This window comes from Misgurnus anguillicaudatus, chromosome 14, assembly GCF_027580225.2.
Source record: "Misgurnus anguillicaudatus chromosome 14, ASM2758022v2, whole genome shotgun sequence".
In the NCBI taxonomy this organism is placed as follows: domain Eukaryota; kingdom Metazoa; phylum Chordata; class Actinopteri; order Cypriniformes; family Cobitidae; genus Misgurnus; species Misgurnus anguillicaudatus.
In genome coordinates, this window is record NC_073350.2 from 24,862,244 (window position 1) to 24,875,597 (window position 13,354).

General features: G+C 37.2%; 2 protein-coding genes and 1 long non-coding RNA gene across 5 annotated transcripts in view; 1 reads left to right on the plus strand and 2 right to left on the minus strand.

Annotated features, from left to right (window-relative positions):
- chd5 (chromodomain helicase DNA binding protein 5) overlaps positions 1-4,153 on the minus strand; it is a 41,545-nt gene extending 37,392 nt beyond the window's left edge. The window contains exon 1 of one of the 3 annotated variants that reach the window (XM_073876131.1): positions 3,828-4,153. In XM_073876131.1, the coding sequence (XP_073732232.1) occupies positions 3,828-3,894 (67 nt within the window). In that variant the 5' untranslated portion in view covers positions 3,895-4,153. The remainder of the gene's footprint in view (positions 1-3,827) is intronic. The other 2 variants (XM_073876132.1, XM_073876130.1) reach the window with 2 other exon arrangements.
- Positions 3,878-11,038, plus strand: LOC141369480 (uncharacterized). Its single transcript, XR_012373234.1, has 3 exons — positions 3,878-4,015; positions 10,625-10,666; positions 10,919-11,038. It is a non-coding gene; the product is annotated as an uncharacterized lncRNA (long non-coding RNA).
- rpl22 (ribosomal protein L22) lies at positions 5,242-10,274 on the minus strand. The gene is made up of 4 exons (XM_055183783.1): positions 10,214-10,274; positions 9,466-9,570; positions 9,140-9,264; positions 5,242-5,434 (listed from the first exon to the last, which is right to left on the minus strand). The coding sequence occupies exons 1-4, from the start codon at positions 10,223-10,225 to the stop codon at positions 5,290-5,292; spliced, it is 387 nt and encodes a 128-aa protein (XP_055039758.1). The 5' UTR covers positions 10,226-10,274; the 3' UTR covers positions 5,242-5,289.
- Positions 11,039-13,354: the final 2,316 nt, after the last annotated feature.

The window sequence follows — 13,354 nt, forward strand, 5'->3', positions numbered from 1 at the left end:
CTAAAACGCATATAAGTGAAACAAATATTATAATATGAAGATTAGATATAAAATGTATGATTGTGCAAAATAGAGATACAGAACCAATTCGATACATGTAGCATCTCTTTAAAAGTCCAAATGGCATAGAGAGAGAGAGAGAGAGAGAGAGAGAGAGAGAGAGAGAGAGAAAGAGTAAAAATCTGCATAAACAATATTTAATAACTAATGTATACTGCTGCATTGTCATTTGCATATTCGCTGCAATTCACAAAGATGAACAATCTAATAAAAGCGCCAAAGGATTTTGTTCTTCATGAGGGGCGGAGTCAACATAACAGGCAGTCACGTTCTGTATCACTTTTCTGGGTAAACTGAAGCTCTGCCAGGCGCTGCCAGGTGTTTAAAAGCTGTGCCATAGCCATTGTCGCCTGGTAGTGGCCCTTAAAATGACACAATTTTGTGTTAGCTAAGCATAGACATTGGGGTACCTGTGACCTTCCAGCAAGGGCTGGGTCATTACCGCACTCCATTAGAGAAGGGATTCACGGCCGTGCTCGCTGTTAAGAAGAGAAGTGTTTACAGGAAAACGCATTAGCTGTCTGACTGCGTATGTTAATAGTTCAACTTTTACAGGCTGTAGATCTACTTTTCAAAGACTAGACTATATGGATCATTTCTCTCTAGTCTAAGTCTAATGCCATTGCTTTGATTTGCAATAAATATACAGTGGATTGGCAAAAAACTCACCACACAAGTGAAGCAAAGCCGTCTACACTGTAAAAAATTTGCTGTAATTTTGCAGCTGGTTGCCAGTAACTTACTGTAGAAGGTAAAGTCTGAAAATGTTTAATGTTCATTTAACTTTGAACAAAATGTTGCCAGTAAATAACATAAATGTAAAATCTACAGTAAGTTACTGGCAGCTAGTTGCCAGTAATACCCATTAATACTGTAATTTCTACAGACATTTTTTACAGTGTAAAATTATATAATTTATATAAACCACTAGTTTGTTCTTAACTAGAACAAAACCTCTATTGGATAATTCCTTTATTTGCATGCATATTTTATATTTTAAAAAGTCAGTATGTTGGGGGAATATTCAACATGCTTTAAAAAGATGCCGAAATTGATGACACACAGAGGAGAATGTGTGATGCAACAATGGTTTACACACTTAGACACACAAACGCAAAGAGAATGGGGTGTCAGCTTTCACAGTGCGGCATCCAAAAATAACCCCCACCAATCAGAATGATGACTTCTCTGAGCAAGAGAAAGCTCACGATAATCTTTCTGTTTCAAAAGTGGATAAATAATACTGGTCCTAACAAGGATATGTTGCTTGTAATGCCTAAATCCACAAAAGCAGAAACTCCACCAGAGGGTTTGGCTGGGGGTGATAGTAAAAACAACGCACCAAATAAATATCTTGTCTTCATTTTTATGCAATTTTGGGATGAGATTCCCAACCGTTTAGTGTGGGAAAAATCACTCTTTCGATTTGGAAACGCTACATTCTTTGTTCTTGATGCGGCGCAGAAGGAATGTGGACTCAAGTTGCAACAATTTAAGACGAACTGATTAAAATGTGCATATCTAAACAGAGACCATGAACATCCATTAACCAAATCCGACGGAGGTGAAATAACATGAAAAAGCATGCAAATTGCCCAAGAACTGCATTCCTTATGCTTCCTTCTCCTTTCGTTTTTATAAATCATCTGTTTGTCTCTTATTCCCACATTTAGTGTACGCACCAGTGATCACTTCATTTTCCCTGGCTGGGGGCAGCAGTCGTGTGTTCTGCAGTGTTTGGAGCACCCCGTTTGGTTTGCAAATCTTACATCTTCGACCTACTGTACATACTGTACTGTATTTTCAATGCAGGACTATTGCATTTCGTTTGCATCTTAGATGAACTAATTAGGCTTAGCTTTTGTTTGTGCAAATAAACTGTATATTTCATGTCTTTTTTGCTTCATTTCCCAGAAGGCTAGCTTAATTGTTTAAATATAATCTGACTGTACTGAAATGATTCAAAGCACAAAGAAATAATTAAATTAGTGTAACGTCTATTTTCAAATCCCATATTCAAGGAGAAAATGCATAAAGCACCTAATAAAAATGTCAGCAACGCAAAAAACCCAGTGAAGGTTTTCCGGCCTGCAAAACCGTTAGCGTGCATGCACTGAAAAGCAATCACAACAGCAATGAATACAGCTAAGCCAAAATCAGTCCTCAGCTGCCTTATTTCGCTCATTTTTCATTTGTAGCACTTGCGGGGGCTTACCATACATGGACAGAACCCACTGGCTCATAAATTATTTTTTAATTATTAATTCTTGTGCATATCACACATTTTTTCAACCCATTTGCAGCCCCCAGCAGTGTTGATCACTTGCATGTAGTGCAGCCTCCTAAAAAACAAAGGTAAATACGAGATCGGGGTGCAAATGAGATACTCGTGCTCGGGTTGGTCACGTGACTGATTCACGACTAATTCAGAGGCGGCCCAGACCTGGCTCTGGGCGAAAAACTATAAATGTATTGATTTTGTTGAACGGCGTTTCATGAATGTATAAAAGGCAGACGGCCAGAGCTGAGTCTTAACTACGGTTTTCTTCATCTCAAAACGGCACCCTGCTTTCACAACTTATTGAAGACCAAACTATCAAAAAACAAGATTTATGAGTCTTTTAGCAAACCCATTATGTTCCCTTACAGGCAGCACAAACAGATAAATCAGATAGACTGAAGAAAAAGAGTGACTGGCAGTGATTGACATTTTAAGAATTGCTGAGGTGTTTGAACCCATGGTTGGGTAAAATATGTACAATATATTTTTGTGCAAGGTTGGCTTTCTAAATGCAGAATAAATGTTTATTTTGGATGAGCATCAAAAATTACAATTAACAAAGTATCACTTATCTTTATCCATATTGGCCTTCTGTAATGCATTAGTCATGCACTGAATATTAATTTTTAGGGGTTTTTTTTAGTTGTGAATGCACCACTGATACAGTCAGTGCCTGAGGTCTAGCAAATCTGACATTTTTGGAGACATCGTAAGGGCTGTGACTTAAGCTTGTGCCCCTCAAACAGACCACAGAGGCAGAGAAACACTGTAGCTGATGTTTTCCTGTCACACGTGGCTCTAACAGGCACATGCACTACTTTTCACCAAGACACTGTGACCATGGAACTGAGCACCTCAATATCCCAGAGAGGAATCCCTTATTTTTTTGTGGGGGGTGTCATATTTTTGGATTATTCTAGATGTTTGTTTCGATCAGATCTGAACATTGAATGAATCGTGAAAGCCCAGATACTTGCATATTGTTATTGTTAGAATAAGACTGCAGCATATGCACGCGCAATACTTAAAACATAACCATTATAAGGATTTTATATAAAAGTCTAGCGCATGCCTATGCAGTCTTATTCTAATAATAACATATAAAGAGCATGGTTGCAAAATCAGAGCGGGCCAAGCACCAAAGACAAAACGCGATGCATGTAATGTCTCATTTACATTCAAAGAAAATGCGCCCACAAATTAGCTGATAAAGGCACATGACTATCTACACAAACGATTAAATAATGGGTTTGTCACAACAGTCGCGCTTTGGTGACTCAGATACAGTCGGACAGTGCGTTATTTTTGGACGAACAGTGTCCGGTGCGAGAACAAATGCCACTGAGACTATTACCGGTTACGCGCTATGATAAATCGGAGGCGCGAACGCTTAGCGCGAGCCGCCTTTCCCCGCATTCAACTAGGCGTAGCAGCGCAGTTGTGAAGGGCAGAACTCTCCCTCCCCTGTGACTCTTTACCCCCTCACCTGGCACGTCGTCTTCAAAATCTATATCGTCTTGCCCCTCTTCTTCATTGCTCAGCGATCCGGGCATCTTTACTGCATAAGGGAATCACACATCCGAGATACAGGAATAAAGTCTGGAAACTTAACCCTCTGAATCCCCAGCCGCTAGATGCCTAACGTTAGATAGAAGAGGAGACCGTCAACTGAAGGTGAGGCTGATTTTCTTTTTAATAAGCTCAAAATTAAATAAAAGATGGCTGCCCTATTTTTTCCAGCAGCCCCCAAAAATCTCTCTTTCCCTTTCTCTCCCCTCTATCCAAATCCTCCAGACTGAAAATAAGAAAGACAAAAATGGAACACACATGCCCAGATTGTGACGTCTGGTCGGTTGCCATAGCAATCCATCCCATAGTTTCCCGACACAACTAGTTAGTGGTGCTCCGCCGGTTACCGGCTTAACTAGTGGAGTGCGGTGCTGCGCGTGGCGGCCGCGGTCACGCGCGCGCCCGTCTCTCGGTGGCATTGCCCTTTACAGCTTAAGTTCGCGGAGCGCGGTGTTACACGGGGAGAAAGTTGTCACAAATTTTCTTTCTATCAGCCGGGGAAGTCGTTCTCTCCCTCTCGCGAGAAAAAAAACATCCTATAAGCTGTAAAAGGATTTTTTTATAAACTTGTCACATGCATTACTTTCATCAAGGTCAGGGCTGACCGTTCTTCTGCCAGACTATCTAGTTTACAGGTGTTTTAAAGGCAATTAACTAGTCAGTAATTAATTTTTTTTAGTAATCAGTTACTCTGATATTATAACAAGTATTAAAACGTTAACATTACAAATCTATTCCTGAACCTCTTCTTCAGGACAACCCGTGAATCACGAGCTGTTGTCAAGGAGACGGTAGCGAGGACAAAGACATAAAACAATGACCATCGGGAACACAAGTGGACATTAAAAAACATTTAAACATAACGCAAGGTTTTTTTTCCCTATAAATGAACTCTATGAACCCTAAACTACAGTTGCTATGGAAATTACTGCTTATATCTGACTAGTGGTATATTGGACATTAATAATACTTCTGCAGTAATTGGAATTAACCATATAAGATTTGCTTTGCAGATAGATAATGCAATAAACAAATTCACAAATATAATCAAAGTACACTACTAAAAATGAAAAGTTCCAAAAATGTCTTTGCCAGGCTGTGACGTATTATAAAAAACCTTTAGCATTCACAAATCATTCATTGCACAAAATGTCCTACAGACTATAAAAAGGTAAGAAATGTTACTGTATTAAATGTATTCTTTTAAAAATCTTTTTCTTTGAAAACCCCCTTTAGAACCCTTAATTTTTAAGAGCAAAAAATAATTATATTTTTGTAAGAGCAAAAGGATCAATGTCTTAGTATTAAAATACACAAGAAACAAGTGGACATGTAGTTCTTTTGAAGATTTATTGAATTTACAAAACAGTGGCGTGGATTTAATCTTCGTCGTCTTCCTCCTCCTCATCCTGGTTGATCTGGAAGTAGCGCAGTTCATAACTCTCCTTGGTGTTCGCCACAACACGCAGCCAGTCACGCAGGTTGTTCTTCTTGAGGTACTTCTTGGTAAGATACTTCAGATACCTGTAAACATACAAACAAACTGGTGCTTATCTTTGAATTTTACTACAAATCAAAACTGCAGTCATGACTTCTGCCTGTAAAAACCAGGATAAGGGTCTAATAATAGGAGAGACTACGAGCATCAAAGTTTGATTTCACATTGCTTTCGATCTTTGACTAAAAAAAGAAGTTATATTTTCACAGAACGTTCCTTACACTGTGTAGGATGATTTTATGTATAAAAGCACAAAAAGGCGCCTTAAGCTTGGTTTCCATAGGCAGGGTCACATATGTAACAGGCTGTGTGAACTTTGTAAATTGAACATCATGTGGTACTACAGATAATACAGAGGTGACAGCCTCTTTATGACAATATAAATACATTTGCAGGGTTACCAGTTTCACTTAAGCTGAATGTGTTAACCTAGATTTTTTCAGGTTTTATTTTTCATTTATATTTAGAAACTCCAATACTAATTATTCTACATATTTTTTATTAAAATCAAGAACTCAAACATGACTTCAAAATTCAAAAATATTAATTAGTCTGTGCAAGCCCTGCATATATTTATATTAACAAACATTTAAAACCACATCAAAATCAAAACCACAGGAAGTTGACAACATGAGACCGCAGACAGATCTCATGGACAAACTTTGAAGACACTTCAACAATTGTTGTTCAGTATTTATGCATCAATGAAGCATTACATCTAAAATCATTTTAACATACCTACTTACATATTATAAGTCTATAATGCAAGAAAAGATGAATACAAAAAAATGTAGACCTACATCTATCAATGCTTAATGGAGATAATGCAAACATGTTGCACCAATCAAATGTGAACTTTAATTTAAAGAAAGGATTTTAAACACCCAAAACCTATAAAAGGGTAGGTGAAGCACAATGCTGTATAACATTTCATTTATAATTCTGAAAAAAATATCAGATTTGGGGACATTTTTCCCATTTACAAAACTTAAGATGGCGCAACATAAACTGCACAGAGACGTAGTTCCCTGACAAGCTGGGCCAAATCGCATGCGATACGTCCGCGATTATTAATGCGAAATTGCCCCGATTGTCAGTGAACTACGGCTCTGTGTAGTGAAAGCTGCTCCATCTGAAAACAGCTGATGGCGATTTAATACTAATCAAGGAACCGGCATTACTGACGTGATGCGCGTGACAAACATGCGATTTATCGTGCAGCCCTACCTGTAACTAAGTTTTGCAAAGAAATACATACATGTCAAAAACATCCAGCAATTCAAAACCTTCAGGGATGTCAAACTCAATTTCATCCCGGTAACATTAGCATTAAAGCTGCTCTCAAAGGGCTAGCTGTAATCGTAAGACTATGAATGCATCAACTCTTATTTCATTGCATAATTACCTCTGCAAGTGATTACTACTGGTTTTGGTAAAAAACAGTTTAATACAGTTTGAGTTACCAATTGATACCTAGCTTTGAAAATAAAAGCTCAGGAAAAAATAATGACAGTGTATTCAAGATGACAACTATTGAGCGGATTATTTAAAAAATAAATGGTAAAATAAAAACATGTTTGTGAGCATATGCTCAGATTTCTCTAAAACACCTCCAAAACAAACCAATTTATAATAATTATATGTATTAATTAATAATTTGTAAGATTTGACAGTTACAACAAGAGTACACCAAATAGTAACTACATCTATGGTGTACATGGTGTGGTTTTGAAGGCTGGTAACATTCTGGTGAAATTCTCATTGCAATTATAATTTTCTATTTTAAGTTTCGAATTTTGAAGATTAGTTATAAATTAACTTAATTTCACACAAGGGTCACGGTGCAATAAACCTGATTTATACCTGGCATTAAGATGCATTTTTGTCAATCAGATTACAAATGGATGAGAGAGACCAATCTCACTGAGATGCGTATAAATATCACGAAGTGTGAAAACTCGTGCAATACACACGCTAAATTCCAATTTGACATGCATATGATACGCCAGCACTTCACGTTGGCTTAAAATCTTTTTTTGTCTTTTTATGTATTGGTTTCTCAATGTTTTCCATTTTTTACCATTTTTGCTTGGGTTTAGGGTTAGAACAACTTTGTGTTACATAAAATGACATCCTAACCCAAACCCCAATTCTAACCCCAACCCCAAGCGACCATGGCTTAAAAATTGAAAAGAACATGGAGAAACCTGTATATTAAATAACATCCTAAAGCAAATATGAATTTTAACCCTTAAACCCAAGCGAAAACGGCACAAAAAAAAACATTGAGAAACCAATACATAAAAAAGATGTGCCAATTTAAGTGAACGGAAAGGACTGCCGTATCATATGCACGCCAAATTGGAACTGAGTAGGAGAGACACAATTCCGTTAACACTTCTTGTTTTAATCCGTCTTCTTTGTCAGCTTCTGTCACGATTACTTAAAGGTATAGCAGAAGATTTTCTTTTTCCGGGTGGATCATCAAGACTATTGGTCAACCCAGTTGTCAATCATTCTGATGATATGTTTACGTAAGGCCGTCGCACATGCTCGTCCCTAGGTTCGCTTTCTGCGCATGCGCACTTTCAGGTGTATATTTGTGGTGGGCTACGGCTTCAGGAATTCATTATAGCTCGCGTTGTCACCGTATTTAATCAAAATGTTGGAGGGTCGCAAGAGAAAAAGTGTTTACGAATTGTAGGACAAGAAGAGAAAGGCCTCTGAAGAAACAAGACCAAAGGGTTTTTGGAAGAATATTTCACACAGGTTTGGCTTCCCACTGATGCCTCAGTTGCGAAGTTTCTACTCGACAGGTAAAGTTTGTCATGCTATTTGGAGAAATCCATTTAAAATCACTGCTAGTAAAAGCTGATGTAAGCTATGATTAGCAATGCTAGCCCTGGCACAAGTCACAAACTGGGCAGACACTGTAAACATGTATGTATGAGCCATGCCGGCAGCAACTTGTAAAACAGAGCAAAGAGAAGAGGCTCGTGCATGCTCTCTCGTGCACACGTTAACAGGCGTTCCCACTCGGGAGCAGGTAGCGTGTTGCGCATGTGCATTTTTTATAAAAAAAGTGGAGAGGTGGATCTTTTCAAAAATTTGGGAAAATCTTCCGCTATACCTTTAAGTGGATGGTCTATGGGCGAGTGCCTCTGTTTGCACACAAGCAGGAAAAAATTATGGGTTTAAGTTGATGCAAACTAATATTATGTCAGAGTACCATGGCTTGTGTTGTTGGTAAACATGCTGCACAGCGTTTTGTACATGTACAGACTTTCTTAGAAATTTGGAGTAATTGATAAAATAAGCTCACGCAACTAACACTCACAAACCGAAATAAAAGAGGTAAAGAGCAGCCGGATTAGTTTTAAAAATGACTATCTAAAGACCACACTGAACACTGTGGGTTCATGCTAGAATTCAGGAACGATGGATTAGATCAGTTGGCAGAGAGTAGGCAGTCTTGTGGCGGCAAAAACACATTCAACCACATGAGTGTCTAAACCACAAAAGCAACCTGGTCTAATGCGTCTTCAACTACCTTTGAATGTGGTTGAAAGAGGACGAGCTCAAAAAGTTTTGCACTTCTGCATTTATCATTTGTCCACTTGTGATCCGAATGACCAAAACACGTTTTAATAGCAGGTGTAACAGCCCCTTATAATAAACGGCACTCACGTTACGTACAAAAATGTCAAAGGACCTCAAAATCTCACACCTACCTCTTAGAGAAGGGGACCTCTGATGTCACTGTGATTTTACTCTTGCTCCTTTCAATGGAAACCACACCACCACCCAAGTTACCAGCTTTACCATTCACTTTGATCCGCTCCTGAAGGAACTGCTCCTATTAAGAGATATATGTAAATATACCCATCAGATCATACAAAACAACTTGAAACAAGTCGTAATATATAATTTTACGCATTTGTGCAGATGGAATATTGTGTACAGCAAGCTAATGTCTTGTGTGAATAAAAAAAAACCTTGTTATGCTTTAAAATATTTTATTTGTACATCCTACCTAAATCATTGAATATACACTTACAAAGTTAGCAGCATCCATGATGCCATCCTCCACAGGGTGGGTGCAGTCCAGAGTAAATTTCAGGACCTGCTTTTTCTTCTTACCACCCTTGGTCACCTGTTTTTTCTGTAAATGAACGAAAGGCAACCAGATACATTGAATTAAGGCAGTTTTCACTTGTATGAAAGATTTGTGTCCAAGCATTTCCCCCAATACACCACGTCTGACTTTAAGTTCATGCGGAGCAACTTTATGGAAAATAACAATTTGACAGTATATGTGACAACGATCTATGATGCTAAAGAATTAAATGCAAATGTTTTTTTCGGTAAACTATGAAAATTGTGACAAATATTAAAACTTTCAAACGAATCAAACATGGCTAAATCGTTATCACTTTAATAGCAAAGAGTTGTTGGAAACAACGTACGTAAATGCATCGAATTAATAAGGAGATCTTCTGGACAAACATGAGACTTTTTACGTACAATTTACAAAAAAATATTTTTCACTAAATCTTATGTGCATGCTATCGCTAATGCTGATCGCTAACTTCAGTCATTGCTACAACGTGGTTGAAACGATGCAGGCCTTGCGTGAGACCTCTCATAAACAAGCGCTTCAAAACCAAAAACGGATGCGCACAATCGTTCATTAAACGCCCCACTCCAATGATCCATGATTCGGATTTATTCTGCTTAAATTTCAATAAGCCCCACGCCCGTGACACTATGTATTTGTCGTTTTTCAAAAACATGATTGTACTCACGATCGGAGCCATGGCCGACAGTTTGGCAGAAAGGGAGAGAGAAGGAACGCATGCGCACTGAAAACTTCCCGCCGTAATCTATCACAGATGTCATCGATGGAATCCGTTGTTCTGAGATTGATTAATACAATCACGAAATAGTCCTTTTTCTTTTTTCTTTTTTATTATTAATATTATTATTATTTATTTAATATTGGGATTACTTATTTATTTTATATATATATATATATATATATATATATATATATATATATATATATATATATATATATATATATATATATATATATATATATATATATATATATTATACGTGTATAATATATATATTGTCTGTGGAAATAAAGTGAGAAATGTCTTTACATATATCCACTTAAAGACATATAATAAGAGTTTTTTTTGCCTGTGCAGGACTGATGTTTTCAAATCGGATCATATATAGAAGTGGATCAGGTAAGATGCTTTTTTATCTGCATTGGAAATTGTATAATGTTGGTGTACAGAATCGATTTGTCCAAAAAGTCAAAGAGAATATAAATGCCTAAGTTTAGATCTTCAGTTTTATTGAGCTATCAAAACTGAAATGATATTGTCAACTGACCTTTAACATTTGCCAATGATTTATTGTAATTTTGACAATGACTATTCTCTATTAATTATGTTAAGTGTGCTAAATCACAATTTTGTCATGTTTTTTTACTGCAGATTCCGGGGGAACTCCTCTTCCCCTGTGACAACCTGTGGGATTAGGAGCAGTACCATCAGCCATGTGTTCTAGACCATAGCTTTTCAAAGTGTGGGTGGGACCCAAGTTTGGGTTGCATAAGGTGGGTCGCACAAAGTCACTTGGATGTAGTGGTGAATGACACAAAAACATTTTAGCCCAAAACTAATGACAAGCAATAACAATGATTTTGATATGATATATAAGGTATTTTGATATTGAAATTAAACTTATATTTCATTAATACAATGACAAGGAAATAAAAACTACCCAGTTATAAAAGAGAAAAAATGTTGGTGGGTTCTGGCATATATTGTAGGTCTGTACCTTGGGTCGCTAAATGAAAAGTTTGGGAACCCCTGACTGCTACCACATCTTCTGTGCCAGCTGCCTGCGTGGCAGGGCCAACGAATGCTCCTCTATTGCCCCCTCTGTGGGTAAGTACAAAAATTGCATATTTAAAAGTAAGACATTTTCAACAATTATACTACAAGGCACTTACAAACAAGACATACATAGTATTACATACATGCACAAAACATTTCAGAATCTAATTATGATATTGGGAGCATCAAATTTGGATTTTCCTTATTGACATTGCCTTACTCTGAAAGGTTCATTAAAAGGTTATATTTTCACATGTTAGATGTTATATATTCTTTAGATGACTTCATGTAAAAAACCGTAAAACTCTTTTAACAGACTATGTCACATATATTATAAAAGAGCAAAGTACATAATCATTATTATCCATTTTTTGCAGCGTTTGTAATCATTTGTAAGCATTGCATGAATAGAAAAAGTTACTATTAATCAGTTTTAAGTGCTACTCAGTATGCTATGTACACTATTTGACCTAAACATGTATATACTTCAAATGATTTAGAAGACTAAAGGAATTTTTACCTTGTGAATTGTGTGGTGAAGAAATGGAAATCATGACAGAAGTGTTCAATAAGAACCAGTCATAGGGGACAAAAGCCAAGTTCTTTAATAATGATTAAATTGGTGTCTCCACTAATTCAAATTTCCTCAAGCTAAATGTTGGGTTTATTCCAAAGCATTTTTGCCAAACCAATCTTCATCTTACTTGTATTACCCACCTATTTAACTTTTGCTTATATGGCTTGTGATGACTAACACATGTTCCCCCTACAGTAATTGTTTCAAGTTTTACATCTATGTCGATTAATAACATATTTGTAATTCTGTTATTAAGACTCTCACCACATGCTCTCACACTTAACATGTATTTAATCTTGAATCTTGAAATAAACTTTGATGCTATGTGAGGAAGGTATAAAGTGTTACCCCTTTGTGGGGTAAATGAAACAGAGCAGGGAGGTCTCTGGCATTCCTCGCATGCGTTTATAAGCAACATTGGGACAGCTGCACAACGACCCCAATGTTCTGTTTGTAGCACCACAAAACACAAAACATGGTGGCCACTCTGATCACCAGACTGAATCACCACATTGTGATGTGCATCTTGGCAAAGGTTCCTCAGCCTGCATTGATCTCACAGCTTATAGCAATTAGAAGTAATCCTGTGCTGACCTAGTTCATTCTGTTTAGAGTGATGTGTTACTTTATTTATTCGTTTACACAAATCAAACTAATACATTTTCTAATACTTTGAGCCTGTCATCTTCCTGAAGCAAAGACTGTGGATGCAGCAACTAACACCTGTCTGGTGTAACACATGGAGACTGGATGTAAAAGTGATCGGGGTTATATTGGAGAGGATGATTACTATTCCTCCTAGTTTAAGTTGTAGACTGTTTTGATTGTTGGTGAGGGATCTTGCTTTGCACTTAACATTTCTCATAATGAAACTTTTGAACTACATTCTCTCTCAATGTAATCTAGGAATTCAACACCCATATGCTATTGGCACACAAAAGCTTATAATGAGAAACGTGAATTGAGCATATTTGTGTCTGTGTCCATGCGGTGTGGTCTAAATGTTTGGCACCACATGCAGAATTGTGGGATTTTTCATTTATACTTTAAATTAAACAGACAGTTTTAAAAAGGTTAAAAGATTTTAATGTAAAAATGTATCAAATGAAAGATTAAGTCAATGTGAAGAAATTTGTGAACGTAACATGCGAGCTGGATGTAAATACAGATAAAGCAGTTTAAATGCAAAAGAGCACTCTAAAAATGTCTGGGTTATTTTTGACCCATAGTGGGTGGGTGTTGGACAGAGCACATGCTGGGTTAAAAATTGACCCAATGCTGGGTTATTTTAGCCCAACTGCTGGGTTATTATGCCCCATGGTTGCATAACAACAGCCCAATATTGGGGCAGTTTTTGGCCCAGCACGTGTTCTGTCCAATGTTTACCCGTTGTGGGTCAAAAATAACCCAGCCATTTTTAGGGTGAGCAAAACGTAATCCATGATATGAACGAT

What these genes read in the sequence shown, in the direction of transcription:
- rpl22 (XM_055183783.1), bottom strand. An exon ending in TCATGGATGCTGCTAACTTT is followed by an intron (nt 9,265 to 9,465) that starts GTAAGTGTATAT and finishes ATCTCTTAATAG; the next exon opens with GAGCAGTTCCTTCAGGAGCG. An exon ending in GAGGTCCCCTTCTCTAAGAG is followed by an intron (nt 5,435 to 9,139) that starts GTAGGTGTGAGA and finishes GTATGTTTACAG; the next exon opens with GTATCTGAAGTATCTTACCA.